At 41.4% G+C, this 17909-nt stretch overlaps 1 protein-coding gene across 1 annotated transcript; it reads right to left on the bottom strand.

Moving 5' to 3' along the window:
• Nucleotides 1-481: 481 nt before the first annotated feature.
• On the bottom strand, nucleotides 482-15927 carry LOC109995715 (uncharacterized). Its single transcript, XM_020649533.3, has 19 exons — nucleotides 15761-15927; nucleotides 15622-15677; nucleotides 15478-15538; nucleotides 13162-13316; nucleotides 13005-13069; nucleotides 12830-12923; nucleotides 12251-12508; nucleotides 10909-11202; nucleotides 9899-10150; nucleotides 8417-8731; nucleotides 7738-7859; nucleotides 6538-6757; nucleotides 6284-6439; nucleotides 4822-5012; nucleotides 3969-4120; nucleotides 3614-3871; nucleotides 1999-2152; nucleotides 1007-1139; nucleotides 482-623 (listed from the first exon to the last, which is right to left on the bottom strand). Coding segments are annotated over exons 1-19 (3063 nt in total). The 5' UTR covers nucleotides 15763-15927; the 3' UTR covers nucleotides 482-498.
• Nucleotides 15928-17909: the final 1982 nt, after the last annotated feature.

The following is a 17909-nucleotide window of genomic DNA, read 5'->3' as shown; positions in this document are numbered from 1 at the left end:
GCTCTGTTGGTAGAGTCGGTCCTCTCAACTGAAAGGTCCAGCTCCTGCAGCAACATTGTCCTTGGGCGAGACTCTTAACCGGAAGTTGCTCCCTCTGCTTCATCAGTGACATATGAAGGTGCATGAATGGGATTAGTTACCTCTCATGGACTCTTTACTCAGCAGCCTCTACCATCAGGGTGTGAATGTGTAGGTGTGACCTGCGATAAAAGCGCTTTGAGTAGTCCGAAGGCTAGAAAAGCACTATACAAGCTCATGTCCGTTTAGCATTTATTAATCCAGGATCAATGAAGGATCCATTCTTTGTGGTCCAATTCATCCTGAAAATCATTTCATGTTTTGTAAAGCTCGACCTATAATCCAAGTCTGACACAACAATTATTAATGAAGAGCTTCAGAGTGTGTTCCACTGTCTTGTTCTGAAATATGGTGCTCTAACATTGCAGTGAGATGTCTTAATGATTCACATGACACATCAACAGACGCTCTATGAACACTTTATTGTAGTCGTAGTCTTTCATAGTACGCCATGATGGCTTTGGTCGCGCTCACTGAGAGTACAGTCACTCCCAGAAAGCCTATCGATCCAGCCACAACGAAGATGACCATCATGTGCTCCGCCCCTGCAAAGAGATGGACACCAGTCATTGGATGTAACTCTGAATGAACTGAACACAATACACCTCGAATTGAAAAGTCAGTCGACTCCGATAAGAATATCAACATTCAGATTAAATAGAATTGTAGGATTTTTTTTCCAGCAGAAATTCAATACATTTAATCTTGTGAAAAAATTATCTTACCTGGAAAAAAGGCAGAAATCAGTAAAAAAGACCTTGAGCTGAAATGACTAAAAATCATACAACCTGAAGCATGCACATTGTTGTATACACAAGTCAAAATATAAAGTAAGAAATGTGTCACTTAAGATGAAGGGAAAGTGGGAAGCAGTCCCTGTTTATCCAGATTATAAAACTGAAGGTTTCTCCTTGATGTAGAAACTCACAGGATGATGGTGTCGTTCCTGTTTTCAGCTTCTTGTTGATCATCAGAGGTCCAGCAGACACAACAGCAGCCCGCCTACCCGTTCTGTCAACCCGACTCGCTGACCTCTTCCTGCGCTGCTCCCCGGTGCACTTCTACGACCAAAATCAGTTTGTTATGATCATTCGTTTCAAAACTTTACTCACTGTCAGTTTCAGGGCATTTACACATAAGGCACAATTGTTTAGGACCGTGGCTGAGAAAGATGTGTTTATCTTATAGTTCTGCTGTTTTTTTTTTTTTAACTCTGCAGAAGCGCTGAGTAAAATCTCAATGACAGGAACCCAGCAGGCTTTCAAAACATAATCAGCTTTGAAACCGGGACTTTCAGGTTTTTAGTTATTTCTGCTTCACATGGTGTTCCTCTCTTCAGCACAGTCTAAAGTTTACAAAAGGACCTCCAATCATTTCAGTTACATCCTTGAAACTGAAGAATTTGGAAGCTGGGTTGTTACCGTCGCTCAGGACAGCAAAACATGGCTGACTGGAAACTTTTTGGGCAACATTATTTTGTGACCTTTTTGTATCTCTACATCATTGTAAATGAGGGAGACCTCAATGATTTAAATAAAGCTTTGAAATGAAATGAAAACATCAAGAGGCTTAGAAAGGTCGGTAGAAATGTACACTACCGCAGTGACAAGGAACTGCCATAAGGGGGCAGCAGAGAATATGTGTTAGATGCAATAATTATTTTTAAAAGAAAGGAATATTGATGCTCTTTTAAGTCCTTTTCTTGGTGCAATTCTTAACCTTGTTTTTCTGGCTGTATCAAAGAATCACTCCCATGATTCCCCGCCAGCCTCAACATTATCTTTTGTTAATGTTTTGATTGGGAGCCCCCTGGTGGAGGATTTACCTACAGTGCGTTTAAGTTGAACCTTTACATTTTTCAGCAGGACACTGAGCCAATAGTTTGATGATTTACATGTTCTAACCACCCTTCAGTTTTACCTTTTCACAGTCCTCATCATGTCCACATATGTTGGCCAGGCAGTGAATGTAGATCGGCAGCCGCTGGGGCATGGTGAACACCTGAACAGAAAACCTGCTCTCCTGGGCCGCGCCGTTTACAGAGAGCCAGTGCAGTGTGTGGTCAACGGGACAGCTGGGTAGAAGAGAGGAGAATGTTCAGTATCCAGTTGAAATGTTTTACTGGAACGTTGCATTCCCACGTTACAGGTTTCAAAAGGACACAATACTGGATACCTCTTTTGTTACCAACCTGCATATAGTTCTCATGCATAAAAACGTCACCTGACAAAACAATTGAAAGGGAATGCGCTGTGATGGGGACAAATTGCAGAAAAAAAAAAAAAAAAAAAAAAACAGCCAACAGCAGATCAACATCTACGTCCTGACGAAGGCCATTAGGCTGAAATACATCAGCGGCGTCCACTCTTCCTTCCTCTCTACTTGAACCTCTCACACATAAGAGGGGCCTTGACCGCTAAACCGAGTCAAACTGGTCCACTGCTGGCTTTCTTTTGAATTTTTTTTTTTTAATGCTAATAAAAGTCACAATTAAAAGCATTTCTCTGAATAATAATACATGGGACCCGTACAAAATAATCCCTCTTACTCATCTCTCTTTACCCTCTGGAAGGCTGTGGATTTCTGGCTCTGCTCTTCTTTTTATATTTGCTCTTTTTTTTCCTGTGTTTGGGACTTTTCTTGTCATTAATAGTTGGGCAGCTGTGTGGAGCGTTTAGCAAGCCTTTTAGCTCGTGGCGGTTTCAGTTACAGATCAGAATCAGAAATTCGGTTGTTATTGTTACTCTTAAACACAAAACAGCAGTAGGAAATATAGAAATAATGTATAATAAAATAGAGATAATAAAAGTAAAATAAGATAATCTACGTACGAAGCACAGTGACTTAAGTTGAAACAATATTTACAATTATGAATATACACAATGAGCTGTGTTAAACAGATATTCCACAGCAGTGTTTCTCAAAGGGGGGCACGCAACAATTGTCGTTAAAAAAAAGTTGCACCACAACAAACAAATATGATTTCTAGGAAGACAAATTAATTAACAGCATATATTTTCTATTCAGGCACTATTTCCAACTTGAGGATATTCATTTATAATATAGCTTGCATTATGAATGTATGAAGACCACATGCATCGATTTATTCATGTTCTTTTCCCAAATTATTTCCTGAAAAATGTTCCTGGCAGGACAAGGGGGTACTTTGCTGATAGAAATTCTGAAACAGGGTACACACAGGCAAAAAAAGGTTGAGAACCCCTGTTCTACAGTGTTCTGATAACGCTCAATATGAACAACATTTTGACTGGTTTGTAGACAGATTGCACAGTTTTAAGGTTAAATAAATAAATCCAGGTTAATAGTCCTGGGTCCAAGTGTCTGACTCTAAAATCTCAAATATGATTTAAGACCAGTTCTTTTAAAAAGTGTTGATTCTTTTGATACAAGCAAAACTAACATCTACACCGCCTGCATCATTTTAAAAACACGGCATTAAAAAGTGTCAAAGTGTCTAGACTTTGGACAAAAATATCGCTCACTCATTTTTACTGTGAAACATTTTTCCCCTTACCCATCGTGAAGAAGTAGACCCTGCACGTCGTCCTGTGGGTTAGGGCTCTCAGTGGCCCAGCACGAGTCCACCTGCAGCAGCACGTCTGAAGCGAACGAGTTGTGCGTCTGCAGGGCCACCTGAAGGAACAGCGTGTCCTCAGGATCCAGGCTGATGGTGTCCCTGTATCTGTCGGTGAACGTCAGGTCAGTGAACAGGCTCATGTTCAGGCCCAGCTCCAGAGAAGAGTTGAACTCCACCAGGGAGAAAGAGGAGAGCCTACAAAGACAGAAATCACATGTTGATGTTCTTCATTTCCTGTTCAGGCTTTGATTTTTAATTCGAGCAAAGAGGAGAAAAATTATTTGCATCTCACCACTTCTTGTCCACTCCGACATGTGCGTTACGGACATAATGCCGGGGGTAGACACACTTCCAGACGACCTTGAGATCCCTCCGGCTGATGGTGTGCTCTTTATTCAAGGACACAGCCACAGTGTTCTGGTACTCGATGTGGGTTTTGTTCACCTAAACACACATGTACTCAACAGTCACACATCTTATACAGAATGTGATCGCAGCAAATGCTAATTCATGATAATAATAACTTTATTTATATAGCACCTTTTCACAAAGTGCTTTGACAAACAGCAAAAACAAGAACAAAGCAAACTAAACCAAACACAGAAGAACATAAATAACAGCAAGAATATAACAAATGCAAAATACTAAAAATAATTAAATACAATTCAACAGAAAAGAACCCAAAGTGCACGATACACAACCAGACATATATAACCCGACCATCATAAGAACCATCATAAGAACCATCATAAGAACCATCACAAGAACCATCATAAGAACCATCATAAGAACCCAGGAACACAAGAACCCAACAACACGAGCTGAGACCAAGAGGAATAAAGATTTAAAAAGATGTAAGAAACTAAAAGAGCTAAAAGCAAATAAAAAGAGAACAGCAATAAAGGTAAGAGTAGTAAAAGAAATACAAACAAGGGAATTAATTATAAAAAAAAAACAATAATATTGATGTCTGCTGAGAATTTGAGCCAACAATAATGATTTTTTTTTTAATCCTCTAAGTTTAGTAAACCGACACCGTACTGTGTCAGAAAATTGTATCTGTTGCATCCGGACTTTTGGAAAGCTCTGCACAAATCTGTCAATCACTTAGCAACAAACTATATTTCATCACCTCGGTGGCTCACCTGCCTCTCCGTTCCACATTCAGAGGAATTCCGTGAGGTGCTGAAGTAGTAGAACATCTCGCTCTCCTCCACGGTGCAGCGACCATTGTTCAGCTTCACGTCCACCGCCCCGCCCAGGTGAGACATCAGGTAAGGTTTGGCTATTCCTCCACTCACCAGTTTATCCAGACACTGGCTGAAAAGACCTTTCTCTGTCTCAAAACAAATTAAGAGCAAAGCGTGAATCACTCTTTGATACTGATGGCAACTCTTAAGGTGGAATGTCAATGTCACAGTTTAACATGCAGTTCTCCTGAAGTCCACTAGATGCTGCTCTTTCTAAACATTACATGGAAACTACAAAATGAAGTGTTATACTGTAGTAGTGAATGGATCCTGTGTAGACCATTCTCTGATCTGCATTACTTCATGGAACTTTCTATACCCATCATTCTTCACCGTCTTTTTTTTATTGACTTTCACTTTGAAAATAAAACAAGAAATACCCCTGAAAAAAACAATATGAATATTTCAGGGACACACATGATCTTTTTTTTTCCCCATTGCATCCTCCCTCAGTCTTCACTTTAAAATGTTTTTTTTTTTTTTTGTCCACTATGATGATAAAGTCCTTCACTAAGGCTCTTTGCTCAAATTACAGTCATCATATATATTTGGGCCACAAACACAACAAAATAAGAATCTTTATAAAATTAAAAAAAAAAAAACAAGGAGAACCTTTGATTAGCTTATTGACAACTTCTAAAGCTTACACATTTTACTTTTTGCACACAGTATCACATTTCTGAGGTCTCAACTGCTTGTGTTTGGATTAACTTCTTTACATGCGACTGTTTCAGGCCAAGTGTGACAGACTATGGGATCAATTCACAGAGTTATACATCTTAATTAACCCATCTGTCACATAACTGCATTTTACTTATCATGTTACTTCAGCATCTTTTGCACTACTCACCACTGCAAGGTTTCATATTTAGTCATGTAAATATTAGACTTTTCTTATGTTTATTGTTGATATTTAATGTTGTACCTGTACATAAGAGAGCACAGTTCAACAAAGTTAAATTCCTTGTGTGTCTAAGCATACCTGGACAATAAATCTGATTCTGAGTTACAGGCAGAGACAGAAAGAGTCTATGAGCGATTAAAGGGGGAGGGATGAGGTTGCAGTCTGCAATTTGGTCACTAGATGCAATTAAGGCCACATTTAAGCACAAGAACAAGTTGCTAAGGGGCACTGTAATGCCGTATTTGTTGGTGTATACTGTAGACTCTTTCCATCCACAGAGCACTTTGTTGGATGCAACAGTGGGATTTGTAGTTTTTGATGCTGTTTAATGCTGTAGTATGGGTTGATAGTTGATGGAGTGACTTTGTAATGAAACAACCTGCAAATGCATTGCATACACTCCTCCTTTAAAAGTAAGTAGTACAATTGTACTAGATATGTTATATTTTTTACCATTGCAGTGTGGACTTGAAACTGCACGATGTTTGATCAAAGCGCTCACGTCGTAGTAGCCGTGTCGGCACACACACACGTAGGAGCCCAGAGTATTGATGCACAGAGATTTAGGGGGACATAAAGCATGCTTAGAGGAGGCACACAGATCTGGACCTGAAACAGAACCAAAATAATGAGATACATCCCAGGAAACACAGGATATCTGTATGAATTCTGTGACAGATTTTAGACTTGTTTTCACCGTCACCTACCATCCCAGTAAATGGCGCCGTCTGCTACAGTGAAGTTTGTTGAATTCAGAGAGTGAATGAAATCCAGCTGATCGTCTACAGACAGAGGCACGTCTTCATCAGCTTTGGATGCATCAAAAGACATAAACAGAACCTCTGTTTCGTTTGGCTCATCTGCAGGTTCAAAGGTGGCGAGCTCAATGCGAACCGGCAGATGGAAGTCCTTCAAAAGATTCTGCAGCTGAAAGACACAAAAACATGCGATGCTTCAGAACAAAGACAATGCACTGACAGCTGTTCAAATGTTACTGCATTACGTAGTAAGGACTCCAAACACTAATGTTGTGATTTTCCATGTGAAATAATAAATAAATAGTGCTCAATGTTGTTTGTCGGAATTCAAATGTGCGTTTAATCAACTTTGAAATTAGTCACCTAGGAACATTTAAAAGGTCACATATTATCCAAAACACACTCGTATATGTCCCTAGTCTGTCTACACACCCCCCAATTATAAGAAAAGTCCATCCTCTCCGTCTTCTGCCTGCTCCACTTCTCAGAAAATGTGTGCTCAAACAGGCCGTTTGGAAATGTACCCTTCATGACATCACAAAGGGCAGTAACCCCTCCTCCAGGTGGGTAACACTCCCACAGCTAGGTGTTTGTTCTGCCCTCTGAGTGTGCCTTCTCTCCTTAAACAATAGGGCATTGAGAAAGCCCAAGTACACCCAAGCCCTTCCAGAGAGGGGGCGAGGTCAGACACAGCTCATTTACATATTTAAAGGTACAGACACAGAAACAGTCTGTTCTGAGCAGGGCTGAAATAGAGGGGTTTATAGACATGATCAAATACAGGATCAGAGTGGATTTAGAACAAGAAACTTCACACACATGTTGTGAGGAGCTCTGAGACTTATTTACACTGGTTGAAGAGGAGGAGAATATGTGACCTTTAATATATACATGAACTAGATGGTTCCAAAATAAATGCATGTACTGGAAAATACACTGTATTCACTGGTGCATATCTCCGTCTTCGAACAGTTGTAGTGTTTAGATATTTAGAAAAGGATGAATTTAAGCAGAGAGAACAAATAATACAAAAAATCCTCTGATCTCAGAAAATATGCAGAATCACAAGTGATGTATTCTGCTCAGCACTGTATAAAACCAACGTCTGACAGTGTAATCAACGATGTTTGTAAAGGAGTTTTCTTTTACCTTGTCTTTGACAATCTCCCCCATTTTAACTCTTGGTTCTGACACGTCGTCCTGCAGATCCTCATGCAAAGACCAGGGCAGGACCATGGTGAGACCCATCGTAGACATGTCTAACTCCAGATCTGTTGAAGACACAAATATAGACACTATGTTCTGGTATGCCTATAAGGACTTTAAATCATCAAACAAATCAAGTCATAATCAGATTTAGGCCTCTCCTGGAGAAAATGTTCCCGTTTCTTGTTCTCGACAGTTTGTCTCTCTTTTATTAAATTCCCACTTCATGAAACATTTGTTTCACTCACAATAACCATCTGAAGAAATACAGGCTGCTCAGTGGATAGTCTAGAGCAGGGATGGGCAACTTTGGTCACAGCAAGGGCCACATTCATTTAATTCTCACTGCCAGAGGGGCCAAATTGTAAGATACAAAAACGATTACAGTCAATTATGTCTCCAATTTAACTCAACATATACCAGTGATCAATTATTATCATAGACATATTTCTGGTTTTCATGATTTCATGGCAGATTTTGTCATGTTTTTCTTCATGTTTCCATTTAATTGATATGTAAAAATTGACCCAAGGGCCACGTTGAGGGTTAATGGGGGCCGCATGTGGCCCCCGGGCCGCCAGTTGCCCACCCCTGGTCTAGACTAAAGGTTCCTCAGACTGACCTAGATGCAGAGCAGACTCATCGGCCATCAACAGGAGCTCCGTGTAAGAATTTGTTCCCACGAAACACAACTCCGAGTGTTCAGACTCCCACAGTCCGTCACATTCCTCCCACACATCCAGGACGTAGTTCTTCCCCTCCTCCAGCCCTGTGAGTTGGAGCACTGTGTTGCTCACTCTGCTGCTCTTGATGATGGGGCCGTTCTCCAGAGAGAGCTCGTATAAGAAGGCCACCGCTTGCTGGCTCCTGGTGCTGGACGTCCAATGGATGGTGGAGTCGTTGGCGCGATACCTGAGGTCGGACACGCTGTGAGGTCCTGGGTATGCACACAGACACAGCAGGTCATACATCTGCATAAACAAAGATGGACTTGTATTTATGTGCATCAGTCAAATAAAGTTTGTCTTGGTGGTAGTGACCCCTGTTCACTAAACCTAATTGCATATCTCTCTGCTGATTTTGTCATGAACATGTGTGATATCTCCTCCTGCTTCTTTTTATATCCTGGCTGCAGTTTCAGGCTTTCAAAAGTAAAAATGTAAAAATGTAAAAATGAGCGGCCGCACAGAGAAGGCGGAGCGCTCAGAAAAAAAGATGCCTGGCGCTTTGCTTTTTCTTCAGGCGGCCTCCTGCTGCTGCAAACCCTAAAATAGGATGGAATTCTTGTTAAGGATTTTTAACCTTCTAACCAGAGGACAGCTGTTTGTGTCCAATTTTAAAACCAATGATCAAATCATGACATATACAAGTTTGGATGAGAACAGTCGTTCAAGGCGGACACAAACAATGGTCTCTTGTACTCCTTGGTGGAAAGGTTTCCTGGCAGGAAGCCCTGAAGGAAAATTCAAGGCAGCAAGTGATGGCCAATCACAGCAGAGTACATTGGTATGAAGCTGAACCTTGTCGGAAAAAGATGTCGTCCTTGTCGGGAAGATTTCAAAGCAATTTTTAAAAATGTAATTAAAGACTTGTAGATTTTAACCCCCCACACACACTACCTCCAATTCAACTGGCTGACCTGATGATCTGTCCTCTTCCTTTATTGAATCAAAGTCATGCAGGAGTCATTTCAGTCAACACTACCTCTTATTGTCAAGTCCTCTAGTGGTGAACACCACACACACACACAGAGAGAACAGCGAGTTCCTCTTAGGCGCCAAGGGGCTTGGCATGATAATATTTATCTGCAGGGTCAACTATCTCGTCACATTGGATCTTTCTCCTGATCAGCAGCTGAGCTTTTCATTTCAACTGGAGGTAAAACAACACATTTGCTACTTCAGTACCATGGACAGCGCCTTAGATTTATCAATGCACAAACCTTAGTAAGAAAAAAGACATGCACCTTGAGAGCCCACCTGCTAACAAATGATCTCTTTACAGGATGCAAGTCAACAACAAGGATGCATTCTGGATATTTCTCCTGAGAGTCAAAGTAATAAAATGGGGAATTTGAATTTGATCATTGGCTGTTTCACATCACCTGTGTGAGTTTCAATCGTCTTGGTGCTCATGATGACGCTGTCCCCACATAGTGCCTCCACCTTGGCTTGGTAATGTTGGCATGGTTGCAGCCCCCCCACAGTGTAGTCTGTGAGGAGCGTGGTGCCCTGCAGTGCCCCCTGGTGGTGAACTCTGAACATGGAGATGGACGAGCTGTTCCTCACTTCCCAGCTCAGGGTGTAGTTGTCGGAGTCGAACGCTGTCTGACGCAAGACCTGGATATTGGAGTGACCTGAGGAGCATAGGGGAGGATTAAACTGGAAACTACATTGTTTATAGTGAACTGTAAAACAACTGTTTGTTGGAGAGTTTACTAAAAAGGCTAAAAACCATCGAACTGCTGGCGCCTAATATTAAAATAATGTCTGACGCCAGTAAAAAGAAGTTAAAGGATGCATCGGGATAACCAAGCGGCTCTCTTGAAAAATTAAGCAAATGCGGGAGTGCAAAATCCTGCAGAACCCCAGAAGTCACATACACACCACAGCCCAAAAAGCCAGTTTTTACAGCATAAATTAATGATATGTGTTATTATAGTTAGGTGCGTACAGTAGCTGACATGATTGACAGGTGGGTGAAATGTAACTGTTCATCAAGAGGCTTAAAACCTGCCTCAGCCTGTCGTTAGGTTGACTGAAAGTTAGACTGAGACAGAATTTCCAACATAAGCCTCCAGAGCCCCCTGCAGGAACAGATGGCTGAAGTCACTCAGGCTTCATCCATTAATATTTACAGTCAATGGTGATGACAGGTGACTGACACCAAACTGCAGTGAATAAATACAATAATCTTGCTCCTTGTTAGTTACATTTTGTATCCTTCAGTCAATCAGATCACATGATACATCATTATAGGACTGTCTTCCAATATTTCAATAATTGCTGTATTTGGATATCATCGTTATTGGCCACATAACGTAACCCATCCTATCGTGAGTAACCATGCCATTCACATCACTTCCTGGTTGTATTTGAGGTTTGAATGGCTTACCAGAGTTGCCATCATTTCGGACCATCTTGCTGTAGCGGGTCTTCATCCCTGCCTGACAAACCGCCTGTAGGCCAAACGTCACCTTGCTGCAGGGCTCCAGGTCAGACAGGGTGAACTCAAAGTTGTCCTCTTTGTGCCACAGGGGCAACTTCTTTACGATGTGGTTGGCACTGTTGAGGAAATAGGCGGTGACTAAGAAGAGGGAGAACTTGTGGTTCTCGGGAAAGTCCCAGGACAAAGATATGCTGCGGCTGTTCCACGCTGAAACCTTGAAGTTTCTGGGAAAGTCTGGGTCTGGTGGGAGAGACAGAATTTAAACCTGAAATAAAAGATCTCTTTGTTCACTTAAGGACAGCTTAAAAAGAACAAGAATGACAAACGTTAATTCCCCACATGTAAAAGTATCAGAAGATGAACAGTCAAATGCAAACTAACATGATGTTGTGTGTCAGGCCACTTCAAGTCTTTCTATGTGATTTTTCACACTTAAATGTAATATAAATGAAGTATTTCCTCTGAAAATAACTCTGTGAGTCATGACTGTCTACAATGGGTGTAACACCCGAGTCCCACTGTCTGGGATGTTTTCAGAGTTCTATCTTCAGTTTGTTTACATCGCCCGGACGGCTGGCTGACTCCTCCCCTCATGTATAAAAGTTGTTTAATTGAGGGACTAGAGAAAAGAAGAATAACATACTGTACTCACTGTTTAACTGTGTTTCTAGATCACGCTCATTTCAGGTAAATTTACATGCAGTGTGAAGATACCAGCATAATAAAGATCGCTAGCACTAGCATGCTAACACAACAATGCACCGCGAGTTGTTTTGGTTTCATTCTGGTGTTCAAAAAATAAAAATCGCATATAAAGCATTTCATGAATATTTGTATCGTATGAAATCTTCTTTTAGCTTTGCCTTGGTCTTCACAAACCACAAACCCCAAAACAATGAGCCATTCAAAGATAATGCTCTTTAAACACAGAGTCTGGGATCAAATCATGAAACTGGTCTGTTCCACAGAAGAGAAGGATTGTAAAGTTGGATTAGTTCAGGGAATCCTGAGCTTAATTTTGTCAGGATTAAACCTCCAGTTTGTGTTGTTCAGAACATAATATTTATTTCAGGGCTTTTTGCCTTTATTTGATAAGTGGATATAGAGTAGGAAACAAGGAGACAGAGTGGGGAATGACATGCAGGAAAGGAATCTTCAAACTAAGACATAAAAGAAGGTACTTACATGAGATGTTACCACTTGAGATAAATGAGGATCAATTCTTTCTGTCATCTTTGTGAACTGGAGGAACTTAAGGATGTCTGGTAATCAAACCTTGACTGCTTACCTGTAAAAGTAGAGAGGCAGGTGGAGGTCTGAGAGCCTGCTACGTCCACACAGGCCACATACGGACTGCACGAGTGGAGAGCTGTGAAGTGGTAGCTGCTGTCGGTGGATGTGTCCGTGCTGAGGGTCTGATAGGAATCCAGTTCAGTGTGGTGCAGGGTCACAGTACTGCTGACAGCTCCACTGCTCTCCACCCAGGACACCATCAGAGAGGAGGTGGTCCTGGACTCCAGCCTGACAGGGAGACGTCTTGTGTGACCTAGGAGGAGAAAAAGTCATCGTTTCAGTCATACAAGATGTTCAAGAAGACCGGAATACTCAATGAAAGCATGACTGAACTCTACATTCAAACATTTTACTTGCATTATGTGCTCACATTTAGATTTATTTGGACTATTTTGGTTTAATGGTCAGCTAGAATCAGGGCGGTAAGGGAGTCCCCAAAGACGTTAGGTCCAAATAAATCCACAGAAAAGTTTGACATCAGCTGAGAAAAGATCTAAAACGTTCTAAAATGTACATACTACCATCTCAACGAAAAAAAAAAAGAAGGCTGAGACTAAACATAAAACACTCTTACCAATAGTGAGGAAGAAGTGTTCATCCTGGTGGAAGAATATTGTACCAAGTTCACACGCAAACACCTCGTCTGGACTCATCATATCCAGGGTGCTCTAGAAGAAGGAACCAAGCGTTGTTAGCGAGACGTACCAGCGTCTGTAAACATCCAATCTGTATTTAGCTATCATAGTCACCTTAGTGAAACTTGTTGGTTTGTTCTGTGGTTGCTGCATGCCTTTGACTTTAGTGAACCATGTACCTTAAAGTGAGTTAAACACATTTCATCTAACATTTAATAACTACTGCTGCTGCCTGATGGGTTGAAATTATCAAGAGGATAAAGACGCTTACCAGGGGCGATTCTGAAAGTCCACGCCTGAACGGAGTCTCCATACTTAAGTGTTAGCTTGGTTTCCACAGCTGGAGACAGGGTCAGGGAGGTTAATTTACCCGCCCTGCCGATGGATTTGACTGATGTTTCGTTCAGCCATATGTTTCCATTCTGCCTAAAGAAGAGGAAAACAATGAAGCCTCTGTTAAAACCAAGTGTTGTCCCAAACATCCAGATCTCATCCACAGATCTGTGTGTTAATGCTGTTCTGTATATCATCACATGCACCAGTCACAATGATTTAATTTAATTGAAGGATGGATGGCTCTAATAACATGTGGGCAATCTATACAGATAATAGTTTTATTCATTCATGGCTTGAAGATGAGTTCTAGATCTCATTTAGAGAAATTTTATGGCTGCACAGATGAACACAGAGTATACATGGAAATACAATACAATACAATACTTTATTGTCCCCCAGGGGGAAATTTGTTCTCACAGTTTTGCACGGTTGGTACACATGAGGAAAACATATAAAGTTGAAGTATGGGGAAGTGCTTGCAAAACATCCACCCATTCAATTTTCATTTAGCAAAAAAAAGCCGTAAGAATCATAAGTAGAAGTCGGTATAGAGATCCATCAAACCGCTATTCATTCAGTTAAAGTTGTTGAAATTTCATGAATTAGTTGATTACAGTATTCTGCAAATTATGTTTAAAGCTAATCAGAAAACATTGCCAAAAAACATCCAAAACAGATTTGAAAAAAGGGAAAGCCGTTATGATTTAAAAGGAACACAGATCTTTAATAAAATGAGATTCAGAACCAAATGGAGGGAATGTTGTTTTACTTTGAAAGGAATCGGTTTATGGAACAATCTCAACAGAGAAACTAAAGAATCAAAATCAAACATGATCTTTAAAAGAAAAATTAAAGCCAGTTTGTTGAATAAATATGAGGAAATATGTCAATGAGATGTAATGTTCTGTTTTGTGATGCTGGGACAAAAATGTATTGTGATATGCTTTGTACGGTGTAAAATGAATTGTTAAGGAGGACCTACGATGGGGCTGACAGTGGCTGTGTTTGCCTGTAGCCAATCTATTTTAATTGTTCTGTTTTGTTTTAATTAATGCTTTGTGAAAGAGGGGCAGATTTTATAAGATTAGTCTTCTTTCTGCTCCTTTTCATTCAAAATTTGAGATTTTATGTTTGTTTGTTTTTCTTAACTTTATTGTTTGTTTGAATTAAATTAAATGTACAAATAAAAGAAAAAAGATATAACAGCAGGTAGAAACACATAGCAAGGGGCCCAGTCAGCGTGGAAGCTTGTTTAGGGTTTCAATCGCTGAGGGGACAAAGCTCTTTTTGAAGCATGCCCTCTTACAGGTCAGGGTTCTGTCCCCTGCCTGCTTGTCTTTGTTTTTTTTATATTGTACTGCGTATACGTGTGTATGACTGTACGTGTGTTGGACCCCGAGAAGAATAGCCAATGCATATGCTGCCACAGCTAGAAACCTGTATTGATGACATCTTAGTGTATTTGACATATAAAGCACTGCTTATTGTATGTGTCCCTGTTACATAAATCAATAAAAATATCCCAACATCATCTGCTGGGGTATAGGGATAAACACTGAAAAAATCAGGGGGTGTAGTGTAGGGTATACACTTGTTTGTGATTGTTCAGTCTCCATACAGTATACCCACATCTAAATCTCCTCTGATTCACACCAATATCTGTGGTACGCTGCAATTGTTTTCTCTAGGATGGTAAAGGGATGACTCTCCCTACTCCGTCTCTAATTGGCTCATACGTACTAACTAAATATTCAAAAGGAGAGCTACATGGGCAGATTATCCTCTCTGGACGGGCCACATTAAAAAAAAAAAAAAAAAGTATACCCACGTCTTAAGGCACCACTACACCACTGGGTGTAATGTTAAGCTTTCCACATATATATAGTCATAGATTTGATACTGTCATTCGTAGCTTGGAGGCCATAAAAAGGCCCAGTGGGAACATAGGGCCTAACTTGGGGAAACATCCCTGAGGGAACATATAGGGCTTAATTTTGATGCTAATGTACGTTTAAAAGCATTAAGAGTTAAAACGTATGAAGACTCAAATTACATTTTTCTAAAATACGCCGACTTCATCAGTAATATATATTGAGTCATAAGACATAAGCCCGTTATGTTTTACCATGTGTTCAGACTTGCTAATTAGCCTAGAAGACTTAAATGTGTGGAGTTTGGCGCCAGGTTATCTTCACAGAAAATAAAGCAATTCAAGACCAAAACGTCAAACACGTGACTTTCTCGTGCTTACCTCTCCAGAACATTGTCTTTGGCCATCCAGCATATAGAGAAGGAAACGTCGTCGCTTCGTCCTGAAGAAACACCGTTTTTTTAAGTATCTACAAATAATGATGTAAACTGAAGGCTAATATGTCCGATTCTTTGAGCTACTCACCAAACGTAATCAAACGATGCAGCAGTATTAAGATGAAAGAAAACATTGAGGAGTTCCTGAAATAACAACATTTGATTAATTCACTGAGAGCAAATGAAAAGAGAGCTTTAGAAACAACCGGGAAATCGTATTTTCTTACATTTTCTTTGAAATTCCGTCAAAGGAGCGCACGTTGTGTTTCTTTTAGGGTCGATGCTAGGCTGGAGGTGGAGGTGACGTACTCCTAATGAGAGACAGGTGTGTGCTGCGTTCAGGTACCTGCAGTACCTGAGTCAAGAAGTTCCTGGAAATCCTGATATAACACGGTGACGGTTACTCTTCTTTTTCTGTGGTAATATAATGTAGAAGACGTCATTATCATCATTATCTAAAGCAGTGGTTCTCAAACTATGGTACGCGTACCACCGGTGGTACGTGGGCTGATGCTTCTCGTCTTCTCTGAAACTGGGTTTGTTTCCCCGACATAGAGGAAATCATTGACCAACACACACGCACGCCAAAAACAACAACAACAACAACACGGCTATCTATGGGCATGACAAACCATATAACCTACAAAAATAACTGCAGAAATCCATAACAGATGCAAACAAACAGATGAACAAATGAACGATCAGCACCTTGGACAGCGCCGCGGCACGTGATGCACAAACCTGCGGTAAAAGTGTTCAACCTTTAAGGTGCACTTCCCACTCACAGGGTGCCTGCACCCCTTGCAGGAGACAATGGTCATGTTTTTCTTGCAGTGCGTGTTTGTCTGACACTGCCTCCTTCTCAGCTCTTGTGGATGCTGTGGCTCAGTGGGCATCGACGTCAGACTGGCCTTGACACGCAGGTGTTCCTCTCTCTGTTCCTTTGCCGGCTCAAGAATGATCATGTATCTATCTGTTTATGGTCTCTATCTATCTATTTGTATATCCTATCTATCTGTCTGTATATCTATCTGTCTGTATATCTATCTGTCGCTCTTTGTTAAATCCCTGCGCATATATATGAAGTCTATAAATAGAAACAATAACTAATAAAAATTAAAACAATCCAGAGAAATGTATCATTTTCAACTGCTGTCAATATGAAGGCGGCGGCGGTTAGAGGTATAAATGCTCAGAAATCTTGTGTGTTTTATTTTAGTTAAACATAGGCTTCAGAAAACATACAGGACAAATATTTAAGAAAAGTCATTGGATGAGAGGCTCGTACGTTTTTATTTAAAAAGAGTTATTTGTATTATAAAAACCCAAACCGTCCATCACAAGGTCTTGGCGGTTCTAGTGTTAACGCTCCTCAGGAGTCGAGAGGGATTTTTTTTTTTTGAAAGGCAGTTTTGCTATGTTGAGCGCAGAGACTTATAATACAGCAGCTCTGGTTGCACGGAACCTGCGGAGCGCGCGCCTGCACTCTCTCGCTCTCTCTCTCCCCCGCTCCCTTTCGCTCTCTCTCTCCCCCCTCCCTCTCGCTCTCTCTCTCCCCCGCTCCCTCTCCCTCTCGCTCTCTCTCTCCCCCCGCTCCCTTTCGCTCTCTCTCTCCCCCCTCCCTCTCGCTCTCTCTCTCCCCCGCTCCCTCTCCCTCTCGCTCTCTCTCTCCCCCGCTCCCTTTCGCTCTCTCTCTCCCCCCTCCCTCTCGCTCTCTCTCTCCCCCCGCTCCCTTTCGCTCTCTCTCTCCCCCCTCCCTCTCGCTCTCTCTCTCCCCCGCTCCCTCTCCCTCTCGCTCTCTCTCTCCCCCCGCTCCCTTTCGCTCTCTCTCTCCCCCCTCCCTCTCGCTCTCTCTCTCCCCCCTCCCTCTCGCTCTCTCCCCCGCTCCCTCTCCCTTTCGCTCTCTCTCTCCCCGCTCCCTCTCGCTCTCTCTCTCCCCCCGCTCCCTTTCGCTCTCTCTCTCCCCGCTCCCTCTCGCGCTCTCTCTCTCCCCCGCTCCCCTCTCTCTCTCTCTCTCTCAAGCACGCAGCAATTTTATGAATAAATGAAAAATTAAATGAGAAATATACGACGTGTTCGTGTGGGAAACACTGGAGACTAAATATTCTCAAACAGGTTGTTGGTATAAAGTTGTATTTTTTATTGTGTTGCACTTTTTTTTTGATTTGGGTAAATGTCAGAGTTGTGTTAGTTTAAGTGTCAGTTCTAGCGCTAGCCCTTAGTAGTCCTGTAGTGTGGCTGCCAGCAGTCAATAATAAATAACCTCCTGCGTAAAATGTGTGTAGAAATAGGCCTACAGTGTATTTTAACATCTACCATAATGGTGATATACTTGGAGAGACAAATATTTTCGGAGGTGGTATGCAGTCTAAAAAG

Source organism: Labrus bergylta, chromosome 23 (genome assembly GCF_963930695.1).
Source record: "Labrus bergylta chromosome 23, fLabBer1.1, whole genome shotgun sequence".
NCBI lineage: Eukaryota > Metazoa > Chordata > Actinopteri > Labriformes > Labridae > Labrus > Labrus bergylta.
The sequence above is the reverse complement of the archived record's forward strand: the minus strand, read 5'-3'. Positions and strand labels throughout refer to the sequence as shown.

Excerpts from the sequence above, each read along its gene's own strand:
- LOC109995715 (XM_020649533.3), bottom strand. Across the intron at positions 8,732-9,898 it reads GACGATTGAAACTCACACAG|GACCTCACAGCGTGTCCGAC; the intron begins GTGATGTGAAAC and ends GTGCATACCCAG. Across the intron at positions 6,758-7,737 it reads GGGAGATTGTCAAAGACAAG|CTGCAGAATCTTTTGAAGGA; the intron begins GTAAAAGAAAAC and ends TGTGTCTTTCAG.